At 43.4% G+C, this 24499-nt stretch overlaps 1 protein-coding gene, 1 non-coding gene and 1 pseudogene across 4 annotated transcripts in view; 2 read left to right on the forward strand and 1 right to left on the reverse strand.

The window, feature by feature from the left end:
- The window catches only part of Retreg1 (reticulophagy regulator 1), a 143196-nt gene that overhangs the window by 89141 nt on the left and 29556 nt on the right, over positions 1-24499 (forward strand). Inside the window, exon 1 of one of the 3 annotated variants that reach the window (XM_055619013.1) lies at positions 19777-20353. The exons of 1 other annotated variant lie outside the window; for it this stretch is intronic. In XM_055619013.1, the coding sequence (XP_055474988.1) occupies positions 20319-20353 (35 nt within the window). In that variant the 5' untranslated portion in view covers positions 19777-20318. Of the gene's footprint in view, positions 1-19776; positions 20354-24499 lie in introns of those variants that run through there. One more of the 3 variants, XM_055619014.1, reaches the window with a different exon arrangement.
- Positions 7000-7656, reverse strand: LOC129685480 (GTP-binding nuclear protein Ran-like; annotated as a pseudogene).
- Positions 18893-18995, forward strand: LOC129685505 (U6 spliceosomal RNA). Its single transcript, XR_008721497.1, has one exon. It is a non-coding gene; the product is annotated as a U6 spliceosomal RNA (small nuclear RNA).

Genomic DNA, 24499 nt, shown 5'->3' on the forward strand with positions numbered 1-24499 from the left:
GCTCAGGTGGTCTAGCCTCTTCCAGGCAGTTTGACTAGTCTGACAAGCTTCTAGGCAGCTCAGCTCATTTGAGAGTATCTCTTATAAGTTCTTTTCACTTATATAGTCATGGGGAGGGAGGAACATAAGGGAATTTTATTGGTTTCAGGGACTTCCTGAAACCTTTGAGTTGTTTATTTCTTGAGCTTAAGGAGCTTCCTTCTACTATGGAGGATTTATCTTGAAGGAAAGTGCTACACTGTGAAGGACTGGGAGAAGACTCAATGGACAAAAGGCTTGCTTTGCAAACCTTTTTGAATTTGAATCAGAATTTGAATCCCCAGAACCCACATAATGCCAGATGTAGTAATATGTGCCCATAATCTCAGCCCTCTATTTGTGACATAGACAACAGAGATAGAAGGAATCCTTAGAAGCTTGTGGGCCAGCTAGCCTGGCATACACAACTGTGAACCAGAGACCTTGTCTCAAACAAGGTAGAAGGTGAAGACTGACTCCCATGGTTGCCCTCTGACCTCCACATGTAGTTCATGTCACATGCATGACCACATTTACACATACCCCACAAAGACAGAGTTGGGGGTGTTAAAAAAGGGGACTGCAAGTATGAGGAAAACTGTTAATGTATATCAGAGTAAAGAATCAAATTAAAGCCAGGTGTGATAGCACATACCCAACACTGATCAGGCTGAGGCAGGCAAGTTGCAAATTTGAGGCCAGGCTAGGCTATGTATTGAGGCACTCTTAAAACACGCGCACACACACACACACACACACACACACACACACACCACCAAGGTACTTTATGTTATTAGTGGCTATTGTGATGGGTGTAGTTTCCCTAATTTCTTTCTCTTTTATCTTTGGTATACAGGAAGGCTACTGATTTTTTTTTTTTTGAGTTAATTTTGTATCCAGCCACTTTGCTGACGGTGTTTATCAGCTGGAAGAATTCTCTGGCTGAATTTTTGGGGTCACTCATGTATACTATCATATCATCTGCAAATAGTGATACTTTGACTTCTTCCTTTCCAATTTGTGTCCCCCTTGATATCCTTTAGTTGTCTTATTGCTCTAGCTAGGACTTTTCAAGTACTATGTTGAAGAGATATGGAGAGAGTGGGCAGCCTTGTATCCCTGATCTCTCCAAGACTTTAAACATAAATGAGTGTTGTATTTTGTCAAATGCTTTTTTTTGGCATCTAAGGAGATGACCATGTGGTTTTTCTCCTTCAGTTTGTTTATATGGTGGATTACACTGTTTCTGTATATTGAACCACCCCTGAGATGAAGCCTACTTGGTCATGGTGAATGATATCTTTTATGTGTTCTTGGTTTGTCAGTATTTTCTTGAGTATTTTTGCATCAATGTTCATAAGAAAGATAGGTTTGAAGTTCTCTTTTTTTTTGTTGGGTCTTTGTGTTATTTAGGTATCAAGGTAACTGTGGCTTCATAGAATGAGTTTGGTAATGTTCCTTCTGTTTCTATTTTGTGGAATAGTTTCAAGAGAATTGGAGTTAGCTCTTCTTTGAAGATCTGGTAGAATTCTATGCTGAAACCATCTTGACCTGGGCTTTTTGTGGGAGGAAGACTTTTGATGACTGCTACTCTTTCCTTGGGAGATATATGACTATTTAATCTGTTTACCTGATCTTGATTTAATTTTGGTAAATGGAGTCTATCAAGAAAATTGTCCATTCATTTAGATTTTCAAATTTTGTGGCATATAGGCTTAGAGGAATATTGAATGGCAGAGAAACACTTAAAGAAATGTTCAATGTCCTTAGTCATCAGGGAAATGCAAATCAAAATGACCCTGAAATTTCAGAATGGCTAAGATAAAAAACTGAAGTGACAACACATGCGGGAGAGGATGTGGAGAAAGGGGAACCCTCCTCCATTGCTGGTGAGAATGCAAACTTGTATAACCAGTTTGGAAATCAAATATATTAAATATATCAAATATATCAAATATATCAAATATATCAAATATATCAAATATATCAAATATATATATATATATATATATATATATATATATATATATATATATATATATATCTCAAATCTGGTGCTTTCTCAGAAAATTAGGAATAGTGCTACTTCAAGATCCAGCTATACCACTCTTAGGCATATATCCAAACTATGCGCAAGTATACAACAAGGACATTTGCTCAATCATGTTTGTAGCAGTTTTATTTGTAATAGCCAGAGTCTTGAAACAACCCAGATGCCCCTCAACTATATTTCATTTGCACAATGGAGTACTACTCAGCAATTAAAAACAAGGAAATCATGAAATTTGCAGGCAAATGGTAAGAACTAGAAAAGATCATCCTGAGTGAGGTATCCCAGAAGCAGAAAGACACACATGGTATACACTCACTTATAAGTGGATATTAGACATATAGGATAAACATACTAAAACCTGTACACCTAAAGAAGATAAGCAAGGAGGAGGACCCTGGGTAAGATGATCAATCCTCACTCAGAAAGGCAAACAGGACAGATATCGGAAGAGGGAGAAAACAGGGAATAAAACAGAAGCCTACAACAGAGGGCGTCGGAAAGACTCTACCCAGAAGGGTATCAGAGCAGATGCTGAGACTCATAGCCAAACTTTGGGCAGAATGCAGGGAATCTTATGAAAGAAGGAGAGATAGAAAGACTAGAGGGGACAGGAGTTTCACAAGGAGAGCAACAGAACCAAAAAATCTGCGCAAAGGGGTCTTTTCTGAGACTGATACTCTAACCAAGGACCAGGCATGGAGATAACCTAGAACCTCTTACTCAGATGTTGCCCATGGCAGCTCAGTGTCCAAGTGGGTTCCCTAGTAATGGGAACAGGGAGTGTCTCTAACATGAACTCAGTGGCTGGTTCTTTGATCACCTCCCACTCAAAAGGGAGCAGCCTTACCAGGCCCACAGAGGAAGACAATGCAGCCAGTCCTTATGAGACTTGATAGGCTAGGATCAGAAGGAAGGGGAGGAAGACCTCCCCTATCAGTGGACTTGGGGAAGGGCATGGGAGGAGATGAGGGAGGGAAGGTGGGATTGGGAGGGATGAGGGAGGGGCCACGGCTTGGATAGAAAGTGAATAAACTTTAATTAACAAAAAAATAAATTAATTTAAAAAATTAAAAACACAACAAACAAACACATAATACCCACTACTAGAGACAGTACCGAATGCATTAGTGTATAAGTGTAATTAATGACATGAAGAAATTAAGTAAACAAGCTGGCATCAGGAGCTTAATTAGCTAGGTGTGGGAGCACACATCTTTAATCTCAGCGCCTAGGAAGCAGAGGTAGGTGGATCTGAGTTCAAGGCCAATCTGGCCTATAAATTGAATTCTAGCCCAACTAGGGCTACATAGTGAGACCTTGTCTCAATTGACAAAGAAAAATCAAAAATATCCCAAGCAAACAAATAGAAAAGGAAGCTGAGAGGTTGTATCCCAGTGAACACAAAGCAAACTGATTAGAAGTGGGGCAAGGGCTATAAATTCTCAAACCCTGTTTTAATTTTATACTTCCTCCAGCAAGGTTGCACCACCTTTCCAAACAGTGCCATCATCTAGGGACCAAATGTTCAAGAGTACGCCTAAAGGAGTCATTTCTCATTCAAACCACCACAGCACTGTTATTAAATCATGAGAAGTGCAGAAGTCCCTTCTTGCGGATGGTATTTTAGAACTGAGTTTTCAAATAGGCAACATGTTCTTTCAAAAGTTGAGTGGGAAGTGTCTTTCTTTCTGTCTCTCTCTGTGTAAAACACAAGAGTTTCAAACTCTGGCCTACACTCCTGTTTACACAGTCTGTGCCCCCTTCTTGTGATAATTGGAACCAAGTGGTTGTGACAGAGACCATCTGGGCTGACACAAAGTGTTTACTGTCTGGCCCCTCCCACAAGTTTGTGGTCTCTGTCCGTAATCCGTCAAGCATCCCACAGTATCAGATGGTCCCCTTTCAAGTGCTTTCAAGGACTTCGTAGTGTTCTGCTGGGTGAAGCTGTTGATTCCCCCTGTCCTGCAAAACACACCTTCCTCCTTCAGCAAACCCTCTTGGCTCTTTCTTCTTACTGTGTCCCGGGTGCCTCTGTCTTACCTTGGGTGGTCAGAGCTTGGCTCTTAGCCCTCTCCAGCCCCTGCCCTTCTCTTGAGCCCAGTGAGCCTGGTCCCCTCACCATCTGGAGTTAATCTGATGGAGTTCCACCAGATGCAGTGCATGTCTGATATAAAGGGGTCTGGAATACCCACCTGCATCAGATGACCACGGCCCCCTTTCCAGTGCCAGTCTCTTGGGAAAACTGTTGGCCAGCTTAAATGTATGATACCCAGGAATGTAAGTTTAAAAGAGATACATTTTCTACTAAATGTAAGTTTCTGGAAAATCATGTCTCGGCTACATGGTACATACAAAATCACATTTCTTTGTCTAACGTATCAGTTCAAGCACGTTCTGTTTGCTATTCTCCCCAGTTTCAGTTTTACTGACCGTGGCTACTTTTTGAGACTGACATGTTTTTCAGAACAGTTATGTTCACCATTATGCTGTGGCAGAGCACTTTCGAAAATTAGAGTTGCTAAAGTTTTTATTAGGTTTAAAATCACGTGTTCTCTATCATATGGCCACGAGCTATACTAAAGAAACAAGTGTGAAGGCTTATTTGTTTGACACTTGGTCTTTTTGATGTTGAGTGTGCATCTTACACCTGAGCCTTATGAAATACGTGATAATTTTTTGTTTTGAGTATCGCTGTTGCTGTTATTACTGTTCTTAACCTATTTTCTGTGGTAACTTCCATGACATCTACAAGCTCCCAAAGTAGCATCAGTTGGTGCATCTCTACTATTCTCCCTTCCCCAGTACCATTCTATTCAATGTACACGGAATGGGACAGCTCTGGTTTAGCGTAGAATCTGCAACTTCACAAGCTCCCGCAGCTACACCGCGCTTTTGGTTTTTGGTTTTGAGAAAAGGTCTCACTCTGAAGTTCAAGTTGGCCTATAGCATCCTGTGTAGCCCAGGCTGCCCTCAAACCTAGGCCATTCCTCCTGCCTCTGCCTCCAAAATTCCGGAGTTACAGTTGAGAGCTACTGTTCTTGACAAACATCCTAGTTTTGAGGGCTGCCTTCAGACAGAACGAAGCAAAGCAGATTAGTTCTGTTCACCTTCTGTAAAAGATGCACTCTGGAGTTTGAAGTCCACCCGGCCCTATAAATCCCTGCCCACATGACCTGCTGAGCCTTGTATGGGCTGATGGGTGTTTTCTTTTTTTTTAGTTCTACCCAGAGCCTGCTTGTCTGGGTTAGAACTGCAGCCCTCCCATGTACCAGCACATCCAGCTTGAACCCTGGGCACATGACCTGGATGCACTGTTCTCTCTAGGGGCCACCAGAGGCTGATGCTGAGTTGGAGAGGCATAACTGTGAGGCATACTCTAGGAATCACCATCAGGGAGGAGTGGGTAAGAGCGAGAAGTCTAGATGAAAGCCTCCACTGACACCACAGAACTTTCTAGAGCCAGGACAGCCATACAGTGCCATCCCAAACCTGCAGTCCAAGAGGAGGAAACCTGACATTTTTATCCCCGGACTGATCAGCCACTAATCCACTGCTATTGGGAGAAGCAATTTTCTTTAGCCAAGCTGGTCCTGAATCCTTCCCTACAACTGGTCAAGTAAGTCTTTCTTGTCCACAGGGGATGTGGCAACACAATACAGAATGAGCGACTTGCTGGTAGTCCCTTTCTCATGCAATACATGGTGGGGCATTTATTTGGGCATGGTATCTGTGAGCCTCGTTTCTGTCTCAGATCCTTGAGATCTGAGACCACTGGCACTTCCGTGGCTGACGTGTGATTGTAATGCCACATGGCATCTGTAGAGGATATGTTTCCAACAAATGAGTGCTATTGAGTGAACAGAGCTTGAGATTTTCTTGTCTGTTTCACAGAATGTCTCTTGGCCAAAAAATTATTTTGATTTTTTATTTTTTTTGGAAACAGAATGTATGCATCTATGTAATCTTCTTGTTCCATTTGGCAATCAGAGTAATAGCCATCCACAAACACTGGGAGATTCCACCAGTGCAATGCTTACATTGTTGTAAAGCCAAGGGGACTGGAGAGATGGATCTGTAGTTAAGAGCACTTGGTGCTCTTGCAGAGGATCTGGGTTCAATTCTCAGCACCCACGTGGTAGCTCACAGCTCTGCAACTCCAGTTTCAGGGAATCTGACACCATCTTCTGGTCTCTGCAGGCACTGTATGAAAGTGGTATATAGACATATGTTTATGCAAAATACACACATAAAATAAAAATAAACAAATATGTTAGTTCATCTAGGTTACAGTGTATGGTCATTTGATCAAACACGCATTATGATGCCATTGGGAAGGTATTTTTATATGTAATAAACTCGACAATAGACTATGAATAAAGCAGATCATACTTCATAATTGTGCAGCCAGTCGAAAGCCTTGAGAGTAGATTGAGGTCCACTGGAGAAGGAGTTTGGCCTTCAGACTGTGTATGGACTCCATCTTGGGGCTTCTTCTGCTGGGCTGTCCAGCCAGCTGCCCTGTCCCGTAGATGTCAGCCTTGCCAACCCTCTCAATTACACGAACATTTTTTCTTTCTTTCTTTTTTTATTTGAAATACAACTTTATTCTGATTCTAAACGAAAAGAATGGGAATGACAGTAACAAGCGAGATTGCACCGGTGAGTATTGTGATGTGACTGTAGCAGTCTTATCTTTGAAATTCAGGAAGGAAACAACTCTGTTCCAAACAGCAAAATATGCAAGTCCCCCCCCCCCAAAAAAAAAGTATGTTTTAATTGCCGCATTCGAAGCACATGCATCTCCTTCAGCATCCCAGCGAACCTCACGATCTGTTAGCTAAACATGGTGGCACACACCGTACCGCTGACATCACAGGACACTTGCCTATCAAACTAGACTTCTGACACAGGGCTCCAGCCTCTCTTTCTCACAGGTCATCATCCTCATCCGGGAGGGCAGTCGACTGAGCAACCTCTAAATCACGCTCATGCTGTGCTGCCACAGCTGGGTCCATGACCACCTCAGGCAGGGCAAGAGCAGGCATGGCAATAAACTCCAAATTAGGATCACCAGTGAGCTTTCTGGTGAGATGGAGGAAAGGCTTTTCAAAGCTGTAGTTACTTTTGGCAGAAATGTCATATCATAGTACTGGAGATTCTTCTTTCGCTGGAAGACAATAGATTTTGCCTTCACTTTCCTGTCCTTAATATCCATCTTGTTGGCACACAACACAATGGGGATGTTTTCACACACTCGTACCAGATCTCTATGCCAGCTAGGTAGGTTCTTGTAAGTAACTCTTGATGTTACATCAAACATTTTAATGGCACACTGGGCTTAGATGTAGTAGCCATCGTGCAGGCCCCGAACTTCTCCTGGCTGGCTGTTCCCACACGTTGAACTTGATGGGTCCTCTGTTGGTATGGAAGACAAGCGAGTGTACCTCCAAGCCCAGGGTGACTACATACTTCTCAATTTTGCCTAAGTGGAGCTTCACAAACGTCGTCTTCCTGGTGTCGCCCACCAGGATGAGCTTGAACTGGACCTGCGGCTCTCCCTGAGCCATGGCCATCACTGCGATCCTTCCAGAAAAGTCTCTGTGCCTGTCTCTGACTGGAAAGATGGCAGAAGTGCGACTCAAATCCATGAACATTTTTCCAAGTCAGCCTTTCTATGTGTCCATCCTGTTGGTCTGTTTCCCCAAGAAACTTAGCTAATGCTTCTTGGAACCCAGGATTGCATTAATCTCCATGCCCAAGTCTCACCCTGACTGTTGCCATGCGTAAGTCCAGGAGCAGCTCCATCTATACTAGTAGCCTCAATTGTTAGCAGACTGGCCCCAGAGTAGCCCCAGAGTGGCCCCAGCTACAGCCTCCTCTGTAGCTACAGGGCTTGGTCCCTCTGTGTCATCACAAAGAACTCAGAAAAGGCTGCTTGTCACCATTGACAGGAACTTCCTGCCTGTTTTCTCACATGAGGCCAGCCGCACTGCCATGGGGAGAAGGGACATCCATTACCCTTTCAGGCAGTATAAACATGATGTCCTTGCTTGCACGTGATGGGGGACTCATGTTGTTTTCCGGCCTCTCGTAAAGCTTCTGACACAGGGTGTCCTTTTGCTTTCAACTTATATTTAGGTCTGAGGTGATACTTATATTTTAACTGCTTTCCTGGCCAGAGAAGCTAGGGCAGGAGGAGTCTGAAAGCAGGTCATTCCACTTTGAAATTTTCGGTATGGTTTGCGATTTTGTCTCAGGAAACAAAATAATATAGTGTTGAGTTGAATAGGAAATATTCGTGTTGATTATGGGTATGGCTGAAGGCCAAGCCTCCCGGTGGGAATCCAGTGTGAAAACTTCTGAGGAACTGTGTGTGAGGTTGCCATGGCTTGGTGCTAAAAGTAGGTGTGTGCAATGGAGCCAAGTTTTGTTTTATTTTTAAACCATGGGCTTCACCTAATAGTCTCCAGAGAGAAGAAACATGGAAAGTCTGGACTGATGACCCACATCGCAAGGAAATCTGAGCTTGGTGTATTAAGTTTTGTCAAAGTTGGGGGAAAGTAACAACTTTTTAGTCTTGGCTTCAGAAGAGCACAGTGGAAAGGGTTTGTGGTGCGGTTCTGCGGACACTGCTCAGACCCAGTGCCTGCCATCCTTTATCACATGCATTCTTAGGGGTAGATATATGTGGGATGTGGACATTTAGTGCCCCTCTGTGCCACTCTCCTCTAACTTCTGGCTACTGCTGACGTCTCTTAGCTGTGTTGATACCGGGTGGAAGGAGGTCAGGTCATTTTGGAGGGAGCTCGGTGTCTCGCCTGTCATGAGGAGGTATGCTAGGTGGGCAGGAGCAACAACCACAGAGGTGGCCTCTAGCTGGTGAGGGGTTAAGAGGATGAATGTTCAGACAGAGGAGGCAGAAACAACTTTGTGGCTGGAACAATTGAACTATGGTTAATACCATAATGTAGAGTGAAGACAGGAGCCCAGAATCATAAATGAGTCTTTAAAGAAATGGAAGAGAGAAGAACCCCACTGTGTGCCCATACTCTGTTGCTAGAGTAAAGACTTTGTCCCTTGCGCTCCATCCATCTTTCTTTCAGTGTAGGTTGGATTAAGTATGGGAACTTTACAGTGTGCCTATCTGAAAATACTGCTGTGGCCAACTGATCTAGTTGACATCAGTGGTAAGTCATGTGGGTGCTTAAATACCACGTGAGCCTGATACACTCTGCTTCAAGGTTTTCTTGCTGACTTTCAGTCTAATGCCGAGAGAAATCACAGACGAGTCCAAACAGAAAGCTCTCTACAGAATACTTCAGAACTATTGAGGTCCTAAAAACTCATGAGAGACCCCAGCAGGTCTCATCATCCCCAAGTGACAATGTGTATTTAATGCTTGAATGCAGTGTACTGCCCTGAATGGCACCCTAGAAGGAATATGGAGTTTAGCTCATGGGATGGACCCATGTTGGCTTTTGGTTTTGACATCTTTTGAATGTGGGAAGCTGGTGGGGGCACATTGCAGGGTCTGTATGTGCAGCAGTCCGTGTATGTCTCTGTGGCTGTTGTGTGAAAATTAAAGTGATTCAACATAGCACATTATAAAAAGGTTTGCGTGTGTTCCTGGAGTACAGCCTTCCAAGGCATGTGGTCAGAGAATTGTGAAACATCACTAGAATGGCCTACTAGACTCCTTAAGATTTATTTAATTTATTAAATTTATTTATTTATTTACTTATTTATTTATTTATTTTATTAAATAAATCTTTATTTATTAAGATTGAAATTTTATTTGTTTATTAAAATTGAAATTTTGGGGTTGTTTAACTCCGATGATCCATTGGAGGGCTCTGTGATTTGGACGTGAACTGAGTTCCTGTGTTGGAAATTTAACTCCCAAAGTCAATGTTGGAAGTGACCTTCAGGGCTGACCATAGTGGATGAATGCTGCTGTCATGGGTTTGATTAGTTCCTGTGGCAGGATTGTCCCGATGAAAAAGGTGAGGTCCACCTACTTTTCTTGGATGCATCCTCTTGCTTTTCTGCCTTCCACCACGGGATGAGATAGTAAGGTGACTTTCATCAGATGTGCGTGCTGTGACCTTGAACATCCCAGCCTTCTGAAATATAAGAAATAAAACTTCATACTTTATGAATTATCCAGTGTGCTGGCTAGTTGTATGTCAACTTGACACAAGCTAAAGTCACCTGAGAAACCCAATTCAGAAAATGTCCCCGTAAGATCAAGCTATAGGCAAGCCTGTAGGGCATTTTCTTAATTAGCGATTGATGAGGGAAAGCCTAGCCCATTGTGTGTGTTGCATCCATGGTCTTGTGGTTCTGGGTTCTATAAGAAAGTAGGCTGAACAAGCCAAGATGAGCAAGCCAGTAAGCAGCACCCCTTCATGGCCTCTGCATCTTGGAAGGCTGTGCTCCAAGAACACAGGCTCCTGCCTCCAGGTTCCTACCCTGCTTGAGTTTCTGTCTTGATTTCCTTCAGTGATGGACTACAAAGTGGGAGTGTAAGCCTAATAAGCCATTTCCTCCTCCCAAGTTGCTTTTGGCCATGGTGTTTCATCACAGCAATAGACACCTAACCAAGACACCCAGTGCCATGATTTTTATTAGTGCAGCACAAAAAGGGCTGAGACAAAGAGGGTTTTGTTCTTAGCCTGCTAGAAACAAAGCTACATATGGGATCTTTTCAGGTTGTCCTGTTAGTGGAACCTTAGGTGAGCCATCCTACTGAGCTATTTGGCTTATCAGCAGGCAGTTAGAAGCCATAAGTAAACAGCAGCCTTTCAGGTTGTCGGTGGAATCATACCTTAAGTGGAAGTTGTGAGGTGGTACCATAAACAAAACTCTTCTTTTCCCACTTCTCAGGATCAGAATGGCACCAGCCTCCCTTGAAGAAAATACCTTTTGAAGCAGCTGTTTTCTCTGAAGGCTCAGAGGCTGGAGGATGCTGGCTAGTAATGTGGTTCCCCCAAACCCTAGGGCCTGAGGAAAAGTTCCTTCAGTGTCTGAGGACATTTGTCATTCTGGGCCAAGGCTGGGTCATGGTAGATTCACCTGGCTTAGGCCACTGCTTTGCCACATGGCCCAGGACAAGGTAGGACATGGAGGAAGCTTTCTGTCACCAAAGCCACAGCTTGAAAAATGACAGTAGAAAGAACGAACTATCATAGTTGTGTGGCTGGTCACTTCCAGCTCAGCGTGGCGTCTTTGCAAAAGAGCTGAGTAAACATAGCCACGAAACATCTTATCAGCTGTTGTTCAAGCACAGCAAATGTTTAGCGCTAACATAAGTGTTATATAATAAGGAAAATCAGCGTATCACAAGTCATTTCACAACCCATCATTAAACAGGTGCTTATGTGTAAATTGCCTCTGTGTTATACTGTGCCTTTAAACTCTGGAGATAAAGTTTGTTTTCAGCTGAGCACCACCCCCATTGACTCATTTTGTCTTCCCTTTCCTCAAAGACCTCTGGCTCCACCCTTTGTGGCCTTGGAAAGTTTCCATTGCCTCATGCTAGTGAAGGGCAGGGAGGCTTGCCAGAGTTCCCTCACGTTATGGCTGTTTGTTCTAAATTTCTTGGAACTAGGGTTTCCCTGTCAAGGAATTATACTACTCAAATACACACGCTGCCTCAGAACAGAGTTGTGTGTGAGTGAGCCAGCAGCAGCCGCTGAGGCCTTTGGAGGATCTATGATGCTCCTGAATAATTTGACCCCTCAAGAATTAGACTGCACAAGTGTCTAAATTCTAGTGGGAATTTTGAAGGAACTTTCACGAGGGGCAGTATAGAGGGCACAGAAGAGTGTGTGGCTGGAGGAAGGATGGCAGAGAGGAAGAAATTGATTTGGTAGCAGAAGCTCATCAAGTAAAGGAGGGTGGAGATGAGGAACTGAGAAGGAACAACGTTAGTCCCAGGGGATCAATACCTGCCCTCCAAAGGACAGCCAAGTTGCAGAAAGCAAGTTCAGTGTTATGAAATGGCTCTCAATAGTGGCTGGACACAACAGGAGAAATCCGTGTGGTGGGGTGATATGATTCACAAGGCAGGGGCCGGGGGATGCCTGCTGTCTTCCTGCTTCTTCCCTAAGCTCTTGCCAGAAAGTGGCCTCTTCCTCACACAGCTCCTCAGGCTACTCCTACACTCAGGATTCCCTGCCAGTTCCTGCTGCTCTTCTCCATCCACCATTAAGTGTGGCAGTATCCCATGTTTCTGGCTTCCTCACACCCCTCCCCTTACTCCCTCCTCATCCTCTGCAGGTTCATGTACTATATCTCTGGCTTTTAAGACCCACTAGGCTCTGGTGGTGCTTCTTCAGCAGCCTTTGGATGGCTGCTGCATTATCTGCAGAGCATTCTACAAAACTTCACTTTGACAAATCTTAGGATTAGACAATAGATGCAGCTTAAACAGGACAGAAAAAAAAAGTTTGTGACTCAGTTTACCACTGCCAAATTGAATTGATTTGTGACAAGGAAGTAATTCTATTTTTTGGTCCCAAATGAGGTCATCAGAAGTTGACAAAATACAAGTTATGGGGTCAAGAAAATAGGGATTATCATGCAATTTATGTCTCAGATAGGGGCGAAGGTCATGGTGGAAGAGGCCGCTGATATAAAGGGCAAGGGGTGCAGCTGGGGACTTTCTGCCTCAGGCTGACTGGAAATGGGACCTCACTGATCATCTTAGTCTATAATATTTGACCATGAGAGAACACATAGATTTGATAAGTTGGAAAGTATTTAATTCAAGGTTCTGGAAGTTAAGAAATTCAAGGATATGGCCTGTGTCTTAAGCTCACTCTTGTGCTAACTAACTTATTCCTGCCCAAAGGAGATGGACTTATTGGTAGAACTTCCATCCTCAGGGCCCCATCACTGATCCCCACCCCCCACCATCACCAAACTGGAGATTAAGCATCTAATAAATGAGTTTCAGACACATCCAAAGTGGAGAGATTTGTAGAAAACAGATAGGAGGAAGGGGACAAAGCTAGAAGTTTGGAAAGCTAATGTGTTGGTTTTTACAGAGTTGCTGCTTTTGGCTGAAAGGAACTTTGGGGAAGACGCCCCTTTGTGACGCCTCCAGAAAGGCTACACTGGGTTGAGTCTGGTGGGATTATGGGAAAAGACAGAAGGGAAAGTTCCCGTTTTCTCTTTTTCGATGTCTAGCAAGGTGATCCCGCTTTTCTCACACTTGTATCTGGTATGTGGGTACACAAGCAGCCCTGTCAAGATGCCCTTAGACTGAGGCTATGTAGCCCACCTGTCCCCACGGGGATTTCATGAGCACATCTTCTTTGTTTATGTTTATGTCTTGATTTTTGGAGACAGGGTTTCTCTGTGTAGCCTTGGATGTCCTGGATCATGAGCACGTCTTCTTTCTGCCATTACTGTATCTTCTCTGTGTTAAGGTTTGGCATAGCATTGCACTTGAGAGAAAAAGAACTTGGTGTTGTTGTCAGGGCCACTAATCCAGGGTGGGCCTCAGTATGACGCCATCAACCACAGAGCAGGAGGGAGGCCTGCTTGACACACATGATTACCCAGCAGGCTGACGGCACTGCGTGGTATTGTTTGTGCCATGAACATAAACATGCAGGTTGGATCCTTTGATTTAATTTGCTTTTCTTTCTTTTTTTTTAATCCAAGAAGAAAAATGTTCTCTTTCACTTAGCTTCAGAAGTATACTGGCCTTAATACTGATGCCATTCCTTATTCCACAATTGTAAAATGTATGCTATTTACTCTGAACTTTTCTAGTAAATTAATTCTGTATTGACATCAGTGGGATATGGGCAGGAGGAAAAGGGCCACTCTTACCCTTTGAGTCAAGCTATTGAGGGTGGAAATGTCCTGTGGACTGTTCTCACTCTCACCTTGTTGGCATGTTTTGCGATCTCTACTTTGTCCCTTCGGATGAAAAGCAATTCTAGAATGTTGTTGAAACAGCTGCTAAGGTTGTGTTAGCACTGCAACTTTAAACTTTTTTGCTTTTGTTTTATTATTTTTTATTTTATGGGTGGTATGCCTGCAGGTATGTGTATGCACCATGCCAGCAGAGGGTGACATTGGGTCACTAGAACTGAATTTACAGATGGCTGTAGCTGACATGTGGATGCTGGGAATTAACCCAGGTCCTCTGCAAGAGCAGCATTTATGTGCTCTCAAATGCTGAGAAATCTCTCCTGCTTCTCACTGCAACTTTTTGCTTTTTGGACTAATTCTGATAGCTAATTAAAGCTCTTGACCAGTTCTAATAGAACCCAATAGCAACATCTATAGCAGACATACCTTTAAAAGGTTAAAAAAAAAAAGCAACAAGTGAAATTGCTTTTCATATGTAATTAGCCAGTATATTCAAAGTAATTCTTTCAGCACGATATCCATTAACAATTATTAATTAATTAATTATTTTTACTTGCGTACATTTGTGTTTTGCCTGCATGTATGTCTGTGTGAGGATGTCAGATCTTGGAATTATAGACAGTTGTGAGCTACCATATGGGTGCTGAGATTTGAACCTGGTTCCTCTGGAAGAGCAGTCAGTGCTCTTGACTGCTCTATCATGTAACAATTATTAACAACATGCTTGAAATTCTGTTTTTCATTTAATCTTAAAAGCAAAGCATCATGTATTCTACAACACATCTCAATTTGTATTAGCTACATCTCAAGTGTTCAAGGTCGTGTATGGTGCATTTCTGTGCATTTTGTAGCCCTGAATGCTAATATAAGAGATAGTGGTTCCCAGTCCCGACTGATACATCTACAACACAGTTCCTGCGCCTAAGGCTTAGGGAGTATGATGGACTTCAGCCCTCAACAAAGAGCTACAGACAGCTAAGGAATGCTGAGAGTGGGAGAAGTCTTCTCACTTATTAAGAGCACGGATTAGTTTTCCAATACCAAGTAGTTATTCCTGCAGTCATATGTATGTGTGTGTGTGTATGTATGAATGTATGTATGTATGTATGTAATAGATGAGTAGATATGGGTGTGTGTGTGTGTGTGTGTGTGTGTGTGTGTGTGTAACATTATATGGACTGAAGAGGTTGTAGTTATATATTTAGGAGTGTGTGCATCTCTCTTTCTCTATGTAACAAAAATTCAAAAAAGGCTATAAATTTGAGAGCGTGCAGGACACAGGTAAATGGGGTGGGGGTTGGAGTGAGGAAAGGGAAGGAGGCAAGCAATAGGATTGTGGAGTCAGTAGGTAGTTTTTCTTTGTTCTAAGGGCCTCCCCTAGCTCAGCCACAAACACCCCAGACAGAGGTACACAAGGTATTACCACTGCAATAAAGGAATGCAGAGAGAAGGCAGCAGTGACTGGCACACTGTGCTCGCCTAAGAAGGCCCTGGCTGAGGGATCCGGTCTGCTCTGCAAGGTGACAAGGGGAGCAGATCTGAGATGCAGGGGTGAGGAGTAGGTGGGAGTAAAATGCTAAAGGCATTAAAACCCTGAAGGGACTTTGGAAAACTCTGGTAATGACCGAGGAAGATCCAGAAGGATCCAGAAGAGATCCAGCTGGTAGATGGAGGAAGAAAGGTTCCCATCCAAGTCAGGCTTCTAGACCTCCCTCTGAGACCCAGGGAAAGGGCTGACAGTCTTGGTATTGAGGACTTGTGGATTATAGAAAATCCTTTAGCTATACCAGCTCAGATTTCTACCTATAAGAAAGCCCCTGGAAATCCCCTGATGTGACACCTACCCCAGGTCCAGCCATGAGCCAATCCACACCTCCAGTGGAATGTGGTGCGGAGGTGTGCTCAGAGCTTACTTGGCTGCAGACCACTGAAGGAACTGTGAGGTGGGCACAGATGGGGCCTCTGAAATAGAATGAGCCTCCCCCTAACTCAGCCAGGACATCTAGCCCCACATCAACTGGAAAGACCTCTGCCTCTCACTTGGTGGCAGGCCTATCCCCAGCTGCCTGAGCTAGCACTGAATGATGCTACTCAGAAATTACTTCCTTGAGCTAGGCCCTCTTGTTTGGTTTCACTGCCATGTAGGTGTGGGCCAGCACAGTGAGAACACAGAGATTGAGAGCTGCCTACAGCCTCTGAGACAGTGATAGACGCCTTGAAGCTTCAGCAGCTGTCTAGCACCCTCAGCTGAGGTGTGGCTTTGAGGATAAGCAGGCTCACAATGTACAGGGAAGGCTTGTTCCCCCTGTAGCCACATATAGTACCCAAATTTGAGTGTAGTGACATTATCAGGGATTTTGATTAATGTTCCTCTAGGCTCATACTTCTAGGGAAATAGGGTTAAGTTTGGGTTGAGTATGGTGGTCTGTCCTCATCTGTAGGGGATACATTCCAAGACCTCAGTGGATGTATGAATCCATGTGTTAGTGCTTTATGCACTACTTTTGAAAAACATCCATGCACACTTAGGATAAAGCTTAATTTATGAGGTAGGCACAGTACAGATTTGTAATGTCCTATAGAGCACAATAACCTTAGCATAGTTTTCAAAATTTTATTAAACCAAGAACTTTCACCTTATTGTTTTAAAGGAAACAGCTTATGTTTTGCTTTTTGTGTGTCTGGATTGCCAGAATCATTGATCTTATGCTTTGGGGCCGTTAGGTCGCTGAGATACAAGCAGTACAGTTCCCTCGGATAACTTGAGATGCGTATTAAGTGACTAATGGGCAGGTAGCATTAGTTACCATTAGTCACTGTTGGTATTGAAAAAGGGTGTTCCCCATGTTGGCGTAAAAAGAGAGCCAGGGCAGAAAAAGTACAACAGCACAGGATGACTTGAGATGAAAATTGGTGATTTGTTGATTCCAAGGACTCCCCATTGGAATTTTTGTGGCTAACTGAAAGCATAGAGAACAAAACCATAGGTAAGAAGAGACTACTCTAAAGGTAGCTCAAAAAGAAGAGTGCCATTAAACACATTTTATTTCTGTCTCACTTGGAATTTCCAAAAAGTAAAATGTTATTCATGGCTGTTGGCTGCTCTCGGTGTCCAGCGCGGCAGGCAGCTGCTTTATCATGAGAACGCTGCCATGCTTGTCCTGTTCCACAAGTCACATCTGACCCAAAGTGGCTTCTGGAGATCCAGCTGAATTCTCTCTAGCAGGCAGTAGGCGTACACTGGGATGTTAGTGAAAGTCCCCAGAGCTTCAGTGGATTTGCTGACACCCTCCCAGTCAGAACGTAAACACGGAAGCCTCATGTTACTCAAATGGGTTGAGTAATCTGGTTTTTACCCTGGAAGGCAATGCATACAACTAAGCCAGGTTTTCTGCTATCTGGTGAAGCTGGAAGGGAATATGAGAACACCCATTTCCACAAGAGCCCCGGCTTTTTGCCCCTCATTGCTCAGACTGCTTTTTTTTTTTTTGAGGGCAACTATTTTAGTGTATGTAATTATTAGATTAATCAATAGTGAATCAGTTCCCTGACTGATTCCCTTGACTCCTAGCTGTAGCCTCACAGTATATAGCAGAATCATTACTGGATTTTTTCTTTTTTTATATATTTTATTTTATTTTTCTTTTTAGTTACATTTTGTTAACTCTGTGTCCCAGCTGTATCCCGCTCCCTCATTCCCTCCCCAACCCCACACTCCCTCCCTGGTCTCCTCCCTGCCCCTTTCCAAGTCCACTGATAGGGGAGGACCTCCTCCCCTTTCATTTGACCCTGTTTTATCAGGTATCTTTGCAGGGCTGGCTGCAAAGTCCTCCTCTGTAGCCTAACAGTACTGCTCCTCCCCTGGGGGGTGGGGGGTGGGGATCAAACAGCCTGCCCTTGAGATCCTGTTAGAAATAGTCCGTGTTCCCCTTACTTTGGAAAACTACTTGGTTACTGAGCTACCACGGGCCACATCCGAGCAGAAGTTCTAGGTTATATCCATAGATGGTCCTTGGTTGAGTGTCAGTCTCAGAAAAGACCCTGTGCCCGGATATATTTGGTCCTTGTACAGCTCCTATCCTTTCCATATCATACTAACTTCCCTTCTTTTTAACCTCTAAGAGAAGCGGTGTTGGGAGGGAGAGGGGGGATGGCTGTCCTGTTATCCGTGGTGGATCCAGAGCTTCCCTCAAAGCTGCTGTTGAGGATGTAGCAACAATATAAAACCTTTAGACTGAACATTGAGTGAAGGGGCAATAGATACTATGGAAAGGAGACAGCATTGAAATGCTAAGTTTTTAAGGCCATACAGAATGGCAAAGAGAAAGTGAATGCACATATATTTGAGGACAAGGTAAACAGAGGTTATGATAACATCTGAAAATCTTGGTGAGAGCTTCCTTGGGTCGTTTCAAGTTCTTATGCTGTCCTTGTTTTCCCTTCTTATCTTTGTGATTTTTACAAAATGCCTCAAAAGCGTGTCAAGGGGAATCCATCTGGAGCAAGGAATTTGGAAATGCACAAAGGCTTCTACTCCAAAGAGGCGTCACTCACTATTTCACAGTAGCAGCTTGTACTCTGACTGCTACAGTGATAACCAATGGATTCTTGTTAGAAGTGAGAGACAAGTTTCAGGGGTCTCTGAATCTGTGATAACCAGAAGCAGAGGTCCTTTTAGCTATTTAAAAAATAGACGAGGGCTTGGACAAAGACAGGGTAAAGTTAAGGTTATACTGGTCAGAACTGAGTGAGACAGCATTTTGTATTGTCTAAGTTCAATGCAAGTGCTGACATCATGGCTTTCAGCATTTTAGCTTCTCAGTTCTCAGTTTCTAGTAGTGTAACGTGTTGCTTTGGCTCTACGAGGCTACTGCTGCTTTGCTCTACAGAACTCTGAATGTGAGTTTACTTTCAAGTTATGCATTTGAGAGTGTTCACTTTGGCAGGGCATACATTAAAGATGGAATAATACAGAGAAGACTACTATGACCCGTGCAAGGATGACATGTGGATTCCTAAGGTTTGTCGTATTTAAAAATCCGAGTTATGCATTTGAGTGCATCTACCACCTTAGGTATATGTACTTCAAACCCAAGGACTGAAGTATCTGAAGTGCCGTTGTTTGTGTGAAATACTGTATCATTTAAGTAAGTACATCTATTTTAAAGTGTGGCATGTATGCCTCACAAAGTGGCCAGCGTCTCCCAAAAGACAGCAGATAATGATTTAAAATTCTCTGACCTTTTAATTCCTCAGTGATCTTGAAAACCATTTTTTAACAAAGATGCCATGTGAAACACCACTTAAAAGGCGTTTTAGAATTAGCTAATACAACAAATGGAGCATAGTGCTTCCAAAGGAAAAGACATTATTAGATCTTGCTTTGAGTCTTCCTTCCCTTATGTTCTTAGTTAGAAAAAAAAAAAAAAAAAAGGAAAAGAAAGCGGGCTCAGGTTTTAACACAAAGCTTTTATGAGAGAGTATTAAATGAGTCTTCTGGCATTTTGCAAGCAAGACACTGGAGGGAGGAGCAACTGAGAAATGGACAGCTAGGAGCTGAAGTATCAAGTCCTACAGCTCCTGTGGCCACCTCTCAGGCCACTGTGAAGCCCGGGAGGGGGAGGACACCTTTTGGTTGCAGGGACACACAGGTCCATTCATGTGCATACTTCCTGTGAGTTAGGAACCTTTTCTTGCAAAATCGGTGTGCCTCACAACTGGATTGTTCCAGGACTTTGTGTTTTTCTCCTTTTGGGTAAGAGACACTTCGCTGAGTGGCAGGTATTATGCAAACAAACCTCCCACTCTCTTCCCGGGACAGCCCCTGTTCTTTTCCCTCCTCCCTTCTCTCCTCCTGTCTCTTTCTGCCCTCCAACTCCCCACTGTGACTCAAAGGAGGAGATCTGATAGCTGGAGTGAGGTTTCAGTGTTCCTGTGGCCACTCCACATTATGGTAGGTGCCTAGATCTTGCCAGGAAAAAAAAAAAGGAAAGAGGGCAGGCAGGTGCTAGGTGAAGTCATCCCTGGTGACACCTTCTCACACGACTTCAGGGAAAATGCTGGGCTCTGGGCAGCACTCCCACCCAGCTGCCTGTCACAGTGCTTGGAGTGAGAGGTGACCTCTTTATTTTTAGCAGGGGGCTGTCATAATAGTCCAGGGCTCGCTTCATTGAAGGCACTTTGGAAGTTTGTAAACAGCAACTTTCTGAGTAGAGGAGGAACACTTTTCTCCAGAAAGGGAAGAATTCCCCTGCCGGGGTTTCCCTCTTCAGAGAGTCTGTTGTGGACAAGACAGCATTCTCTGGCTGGTTTAGCTGTGGCTAGCAGGTGCGGCTGCTGTCATTCTTAAAGGGCAGAAATGCCTGAAGGCGACGACTGTGGACCAGGCCGAAGGTAATTATGACATTTTATTTTTCTGGAGTCTGTTTCCTTAGCTGTTCATTTAAAAAAATATTCTGACAAGTTTAAATATGCTTAAACTAAATTATAATTCTAGGAAATTTCCTTTGACAGACACTGACAGAGTCAAAATTAGCACTATAAGCTTAGAAATACATGCAAAGGAGTGTTTGTTTTTTCCTCAAATAAGGAAGTAATGGCCTGGAACTTTTAAAACTCATTTCTTCACATACAGTTTGAGTCTACTCGAAGCTTTTGATGTTTCTTTTTAAGTTGAGATGATGGTGGTTGAAATCTAAGCTCCTGGAGCTTTTTTTAAGTTTGCATTTTGATGGACAGTTGTGAGTTAAATGTTACACCAGTTTATCAATTTTGACAAACACTTAAGCTATAAATGTTGAGACTGTGTTCATCTCCCTGCTATGTGGTACATGGTTGTATACATTTGTTTTCATTGCTCTGTTACTGCTAAGCAGTGGGTAGGAGGAGGGCAGCGATGCCAGTAGGTAGTGTTCATTGACTGGAGTAGAGCTGCATCTATGCAGTCTCCCATCCAGCCCAGACAGACGTTATAGGAACCAGCTAGACATACCCATTGGGCTTCCAATTGAGATCACCAAAATTTGGATTTGATTATGAAACAAAGATATTGTGGTTCATCTTATTGCCAAAGAAAAAGAACTCTCTTGGAACAAGACCCCTCAGACTATTTCTGTAAACCACAGCCCTGTGGCATGATTTGCGTGGAGTGATTTAGCCAATTGTGATACTTTCCTTAAAGGCTGCATTTCTCTGTGGTTCTCTAGTTTTCATTTTCCCCAGTCGTAGACCCCTCCCTCCTCTCCTCCTGATCCCACCCTCCTTCCCTCTTTTTTGTGTCTCTCCTTCCCTCCCCTTAAAATAAGGGAGTCTACCCCTCCCCACCTACCCATCCCAGCACATCAAGTTATATCAGGACTGAGCACATCCTCTACCATGGGGGCCTGGCAAGACCGCCCTGCCATCCAAATTCTTTTAAATGAAAAGAAGCAGATTGATACTGTATTGATCAACTTTCTACATAAAATGAGACTAGGCCAAGCACCTTACTGTGTCCCTTCTAACAGTGCTTGGCACACTGTGTGGATTAATTAACTAGCTTAGGGAACAGTTTTAGAGACATCGAAGTGGCTGTACTTTTTGATCGATTGCTTCATGGGTGTTGTTCGTTTCCTTTCCCCTACATTTGAACATTCCTGAAAGCAAGGCTTTCTCTTCTGTAACAGCTCGGCACTCCCATCAGCTCCCTGGGCAGTGCTTTGGACAACCAGGCATTTTAAACAAATAGAATGCACTGATAAGCCATTTTACACCAGGGGTCCAGGCATCCTACTTTCTCTATAATTCAAGGAGAGGGACTTGGTAGAAACGGAGGGCTGCTCTCATGAGAAGTGGCATTATCAAAATCAAATTAAATAGTAACTAATTGTTGATAAGGGATATCTTGAACTGTTTGCGATGTGAACTGAGCAAACTAGATTTTTTCTCTAAAAGTTTCATGAATAAAAAAATAAACAGATCAAAAGGAGCATGTGTAGACGCACACACATGCAGACATATGCACATGATAATGACTGTCCTCTCCCAGGACTGTAACATACTTAATGCCGGTGAAAACTTACCTCTCTCATAACTCTGAGGTAACATCTTCCTGTCTCTTGTTTTTTTATTCTGATGAAGTAACCTTCATTCTCTAACACTTGGCAGATTTTATTCTTTGGTTTTGTCTCATGTTCTTGTTTGTTTTTCCTTTCTGTGTGTAGAAATGGTGAAAGATTAGAGCTAGGCTAGAAATAAAATATTTATAATTGGGGGAGAATTTTCCTCTTGCTAAATATGAAATTATGTGCCTTTGGATAAGTCCTTTGGTGCCATGTCTAAACAAGAAATAACTATTATAAGTCACGAATCTGCTGACAAATGTGTTCTCTGAACTTCATTGCAGCAGCTCCTAATTGCATCTCACATCAAGGCTGATTATGTTACTTGACTCTCATTTTGGAATTTGATGTCCTGGATTGCTCTGTAACTGCCAGGGAGCTAAATAAGAGTTTGGTCTTTGATAGAAAGGAAACTTGAAAAACAGCAAAGCTCACATGATAGGGATGCCTCCTGTGGGATGTGGGCCTTAGGCATCATGGGCACCCTCTGCTAGGTGGCATACAGTCCAGTGGCTGTAGGTACCATTTTACAGTCACCTGATGGAAGAAGAAACCCTCTTTCTCTTTAGCCAGTGGTAAACACTGTTAGTAAGAACACTGGAAGAAGCAGTGCCAGTTCCAAGGTCAAGAGCTGAGGGGGAAGGGCAAAAGCCCTTTTCAAGCAGGCTCTGGAAGGTAGATAGATATCTAAGCAAGGAGCACCAGATGCCAAAGGAGGAGGGGGAAAACCAGTAAAGTAGAATAGTTTCAGGCATGTGGGAAAGTTTATAGGGTAGCCTGGGGCTTGGTGCTTCCTTATCTGACCTCCTTTGGTTCCTGCCTTGGAGCAGCAGCCAGGCTAGCCCTGTGAGGTGCCCCTGTGAGGTGAGTGAGACAGTCATCCCTATTCCAGATGACATGGAAGGGGATGGGCCCGTGGCATGAGGATGGGGCCTATCTAAACTCAAAACCCACTTTACACTTCTAGTGTGTCTTGCCATGAAAGCACCTTAACCGTGTAATTGTGTTCACACATTTAGTTGTTCAGCCAGTAGAAATTTGTTAATCTGGAGCTAGTTGCTGTACCACGTGATGGATTGACAGGTACAGACCCTGCAGTCCTTGAGTGATGGCACAGGGTGAACAATCAGCAAGCAAGAGCTCTTGGGTCATAGGGCTAAGGACACAGTTTAAAGTGCGACATGAGAGAATACATAGTGTATGTGCTAAAGCTCAGGTGTCTTCACAGGGAAAATACACCCGTTCTAGACTCTGGGGCATTGCTGTCACTCGACTTGCAGCTCAGTGAAGACAGACACAGTTGTTTGCAAAGGCCACCCAGACTTTAGAATTGCGACTTCAGTTTGTGTTTCCAGATCTTTCTGTTGTTCTCTGCTCTGGAGTGGTGAGGCTGTTGTAACATCTCTCTGAACTGCCTGGGTTTCAGGGTCTTCCATCTCTTCTCTAGATTTTGGCCTATTTGCATATCTGTAATATCTTGGGGATAAGATCCATGTCTAAACCTGAAACCCACTAAACCCACTTATGTTTTACACATGCTAAATTTTAATTTCCTACACTGGTTTTAGCATGCTTGTGTTGTGACTATGACTTGCATTGTGACCATGAAATCGGGGATGGGAGTTTTCACTTGTGTGTAGTATTATGTAACTTACAGAGCATTCCAGATTTGTGGTTTTCAGATCAGGGATGTATAGCCTGTATTTGTTTCTGGGTTTAAGAAAAGCTGTTGTGTTTAGGAAAACCAAGGCTCTTTTAAACATACAATGGGCTAATTAGTATGAAAATGTTATTAACAATTTTATTGAATTTTGGTTTTGGGAGGTAAAAAGAAATTGATTTAAATACATTCTTGAGTTTCCATTGTTATAATAGTTCAGACTGGCAGGATTTTAGGTACAATTTTATATTGCTGATCAGGCCCATCCATTAAGACTTAATACAGGAATATAGGCTAGGTACCTCAAACCCAGTTTTGTGCACTTTGCTTTGAAGTTGAGGTGGATTCCTACAAGCAACCATATTTAAGCTTCTATGTCCTTGAATGTCTTTATGCTGTCTTTCATTTGGAAATCAATGCTGAGAGGTGGAATAAGTGAAGTTCACACAGCTCTGAAGAGAGGGGGTTCTGAGATCACTGCAGATAAATGGGAGGGGCATGTGGAGAACCCCTTATTTGGCCTGGGTAGGAGTGGCACTGGTAGATATACAACAGTCACACTCTGGGGGAGGGAACCCCCCATATTTTAGCATTTGCTGATTCTTGTGGTTAGAGAATTAGTGAGCCTGTGGAGGGCAGCTCCAGTATACAAATGATTGTAGGCCAAGGTCAGGGTCAGCCTTTACTTTTTACAGGGCTACGTCTTCTCTACTTATGTATCCTGAAGCCATCACAGACGTTTATCAAGTTTGGTTGAAGGAATTAGTCATTTATCTTCCT

The sequence above is a fragment of the Psammomys obesus genome, unplaced genomic scaffold (assembly GCF_907164565.1).
Source record: "Psammomys obesus unplaced genomic scaffold, mPsaObe1.curated_primary_1811, whole genome shotgun sequence".
In the NCBI taxonomy this organism is placed as follows: domain Eukaryota; kingdom Metazoa; phylum Chordata; class Mammalia; order Rodentia; family Muridae; genus Psammomys; species Psammomys obesus.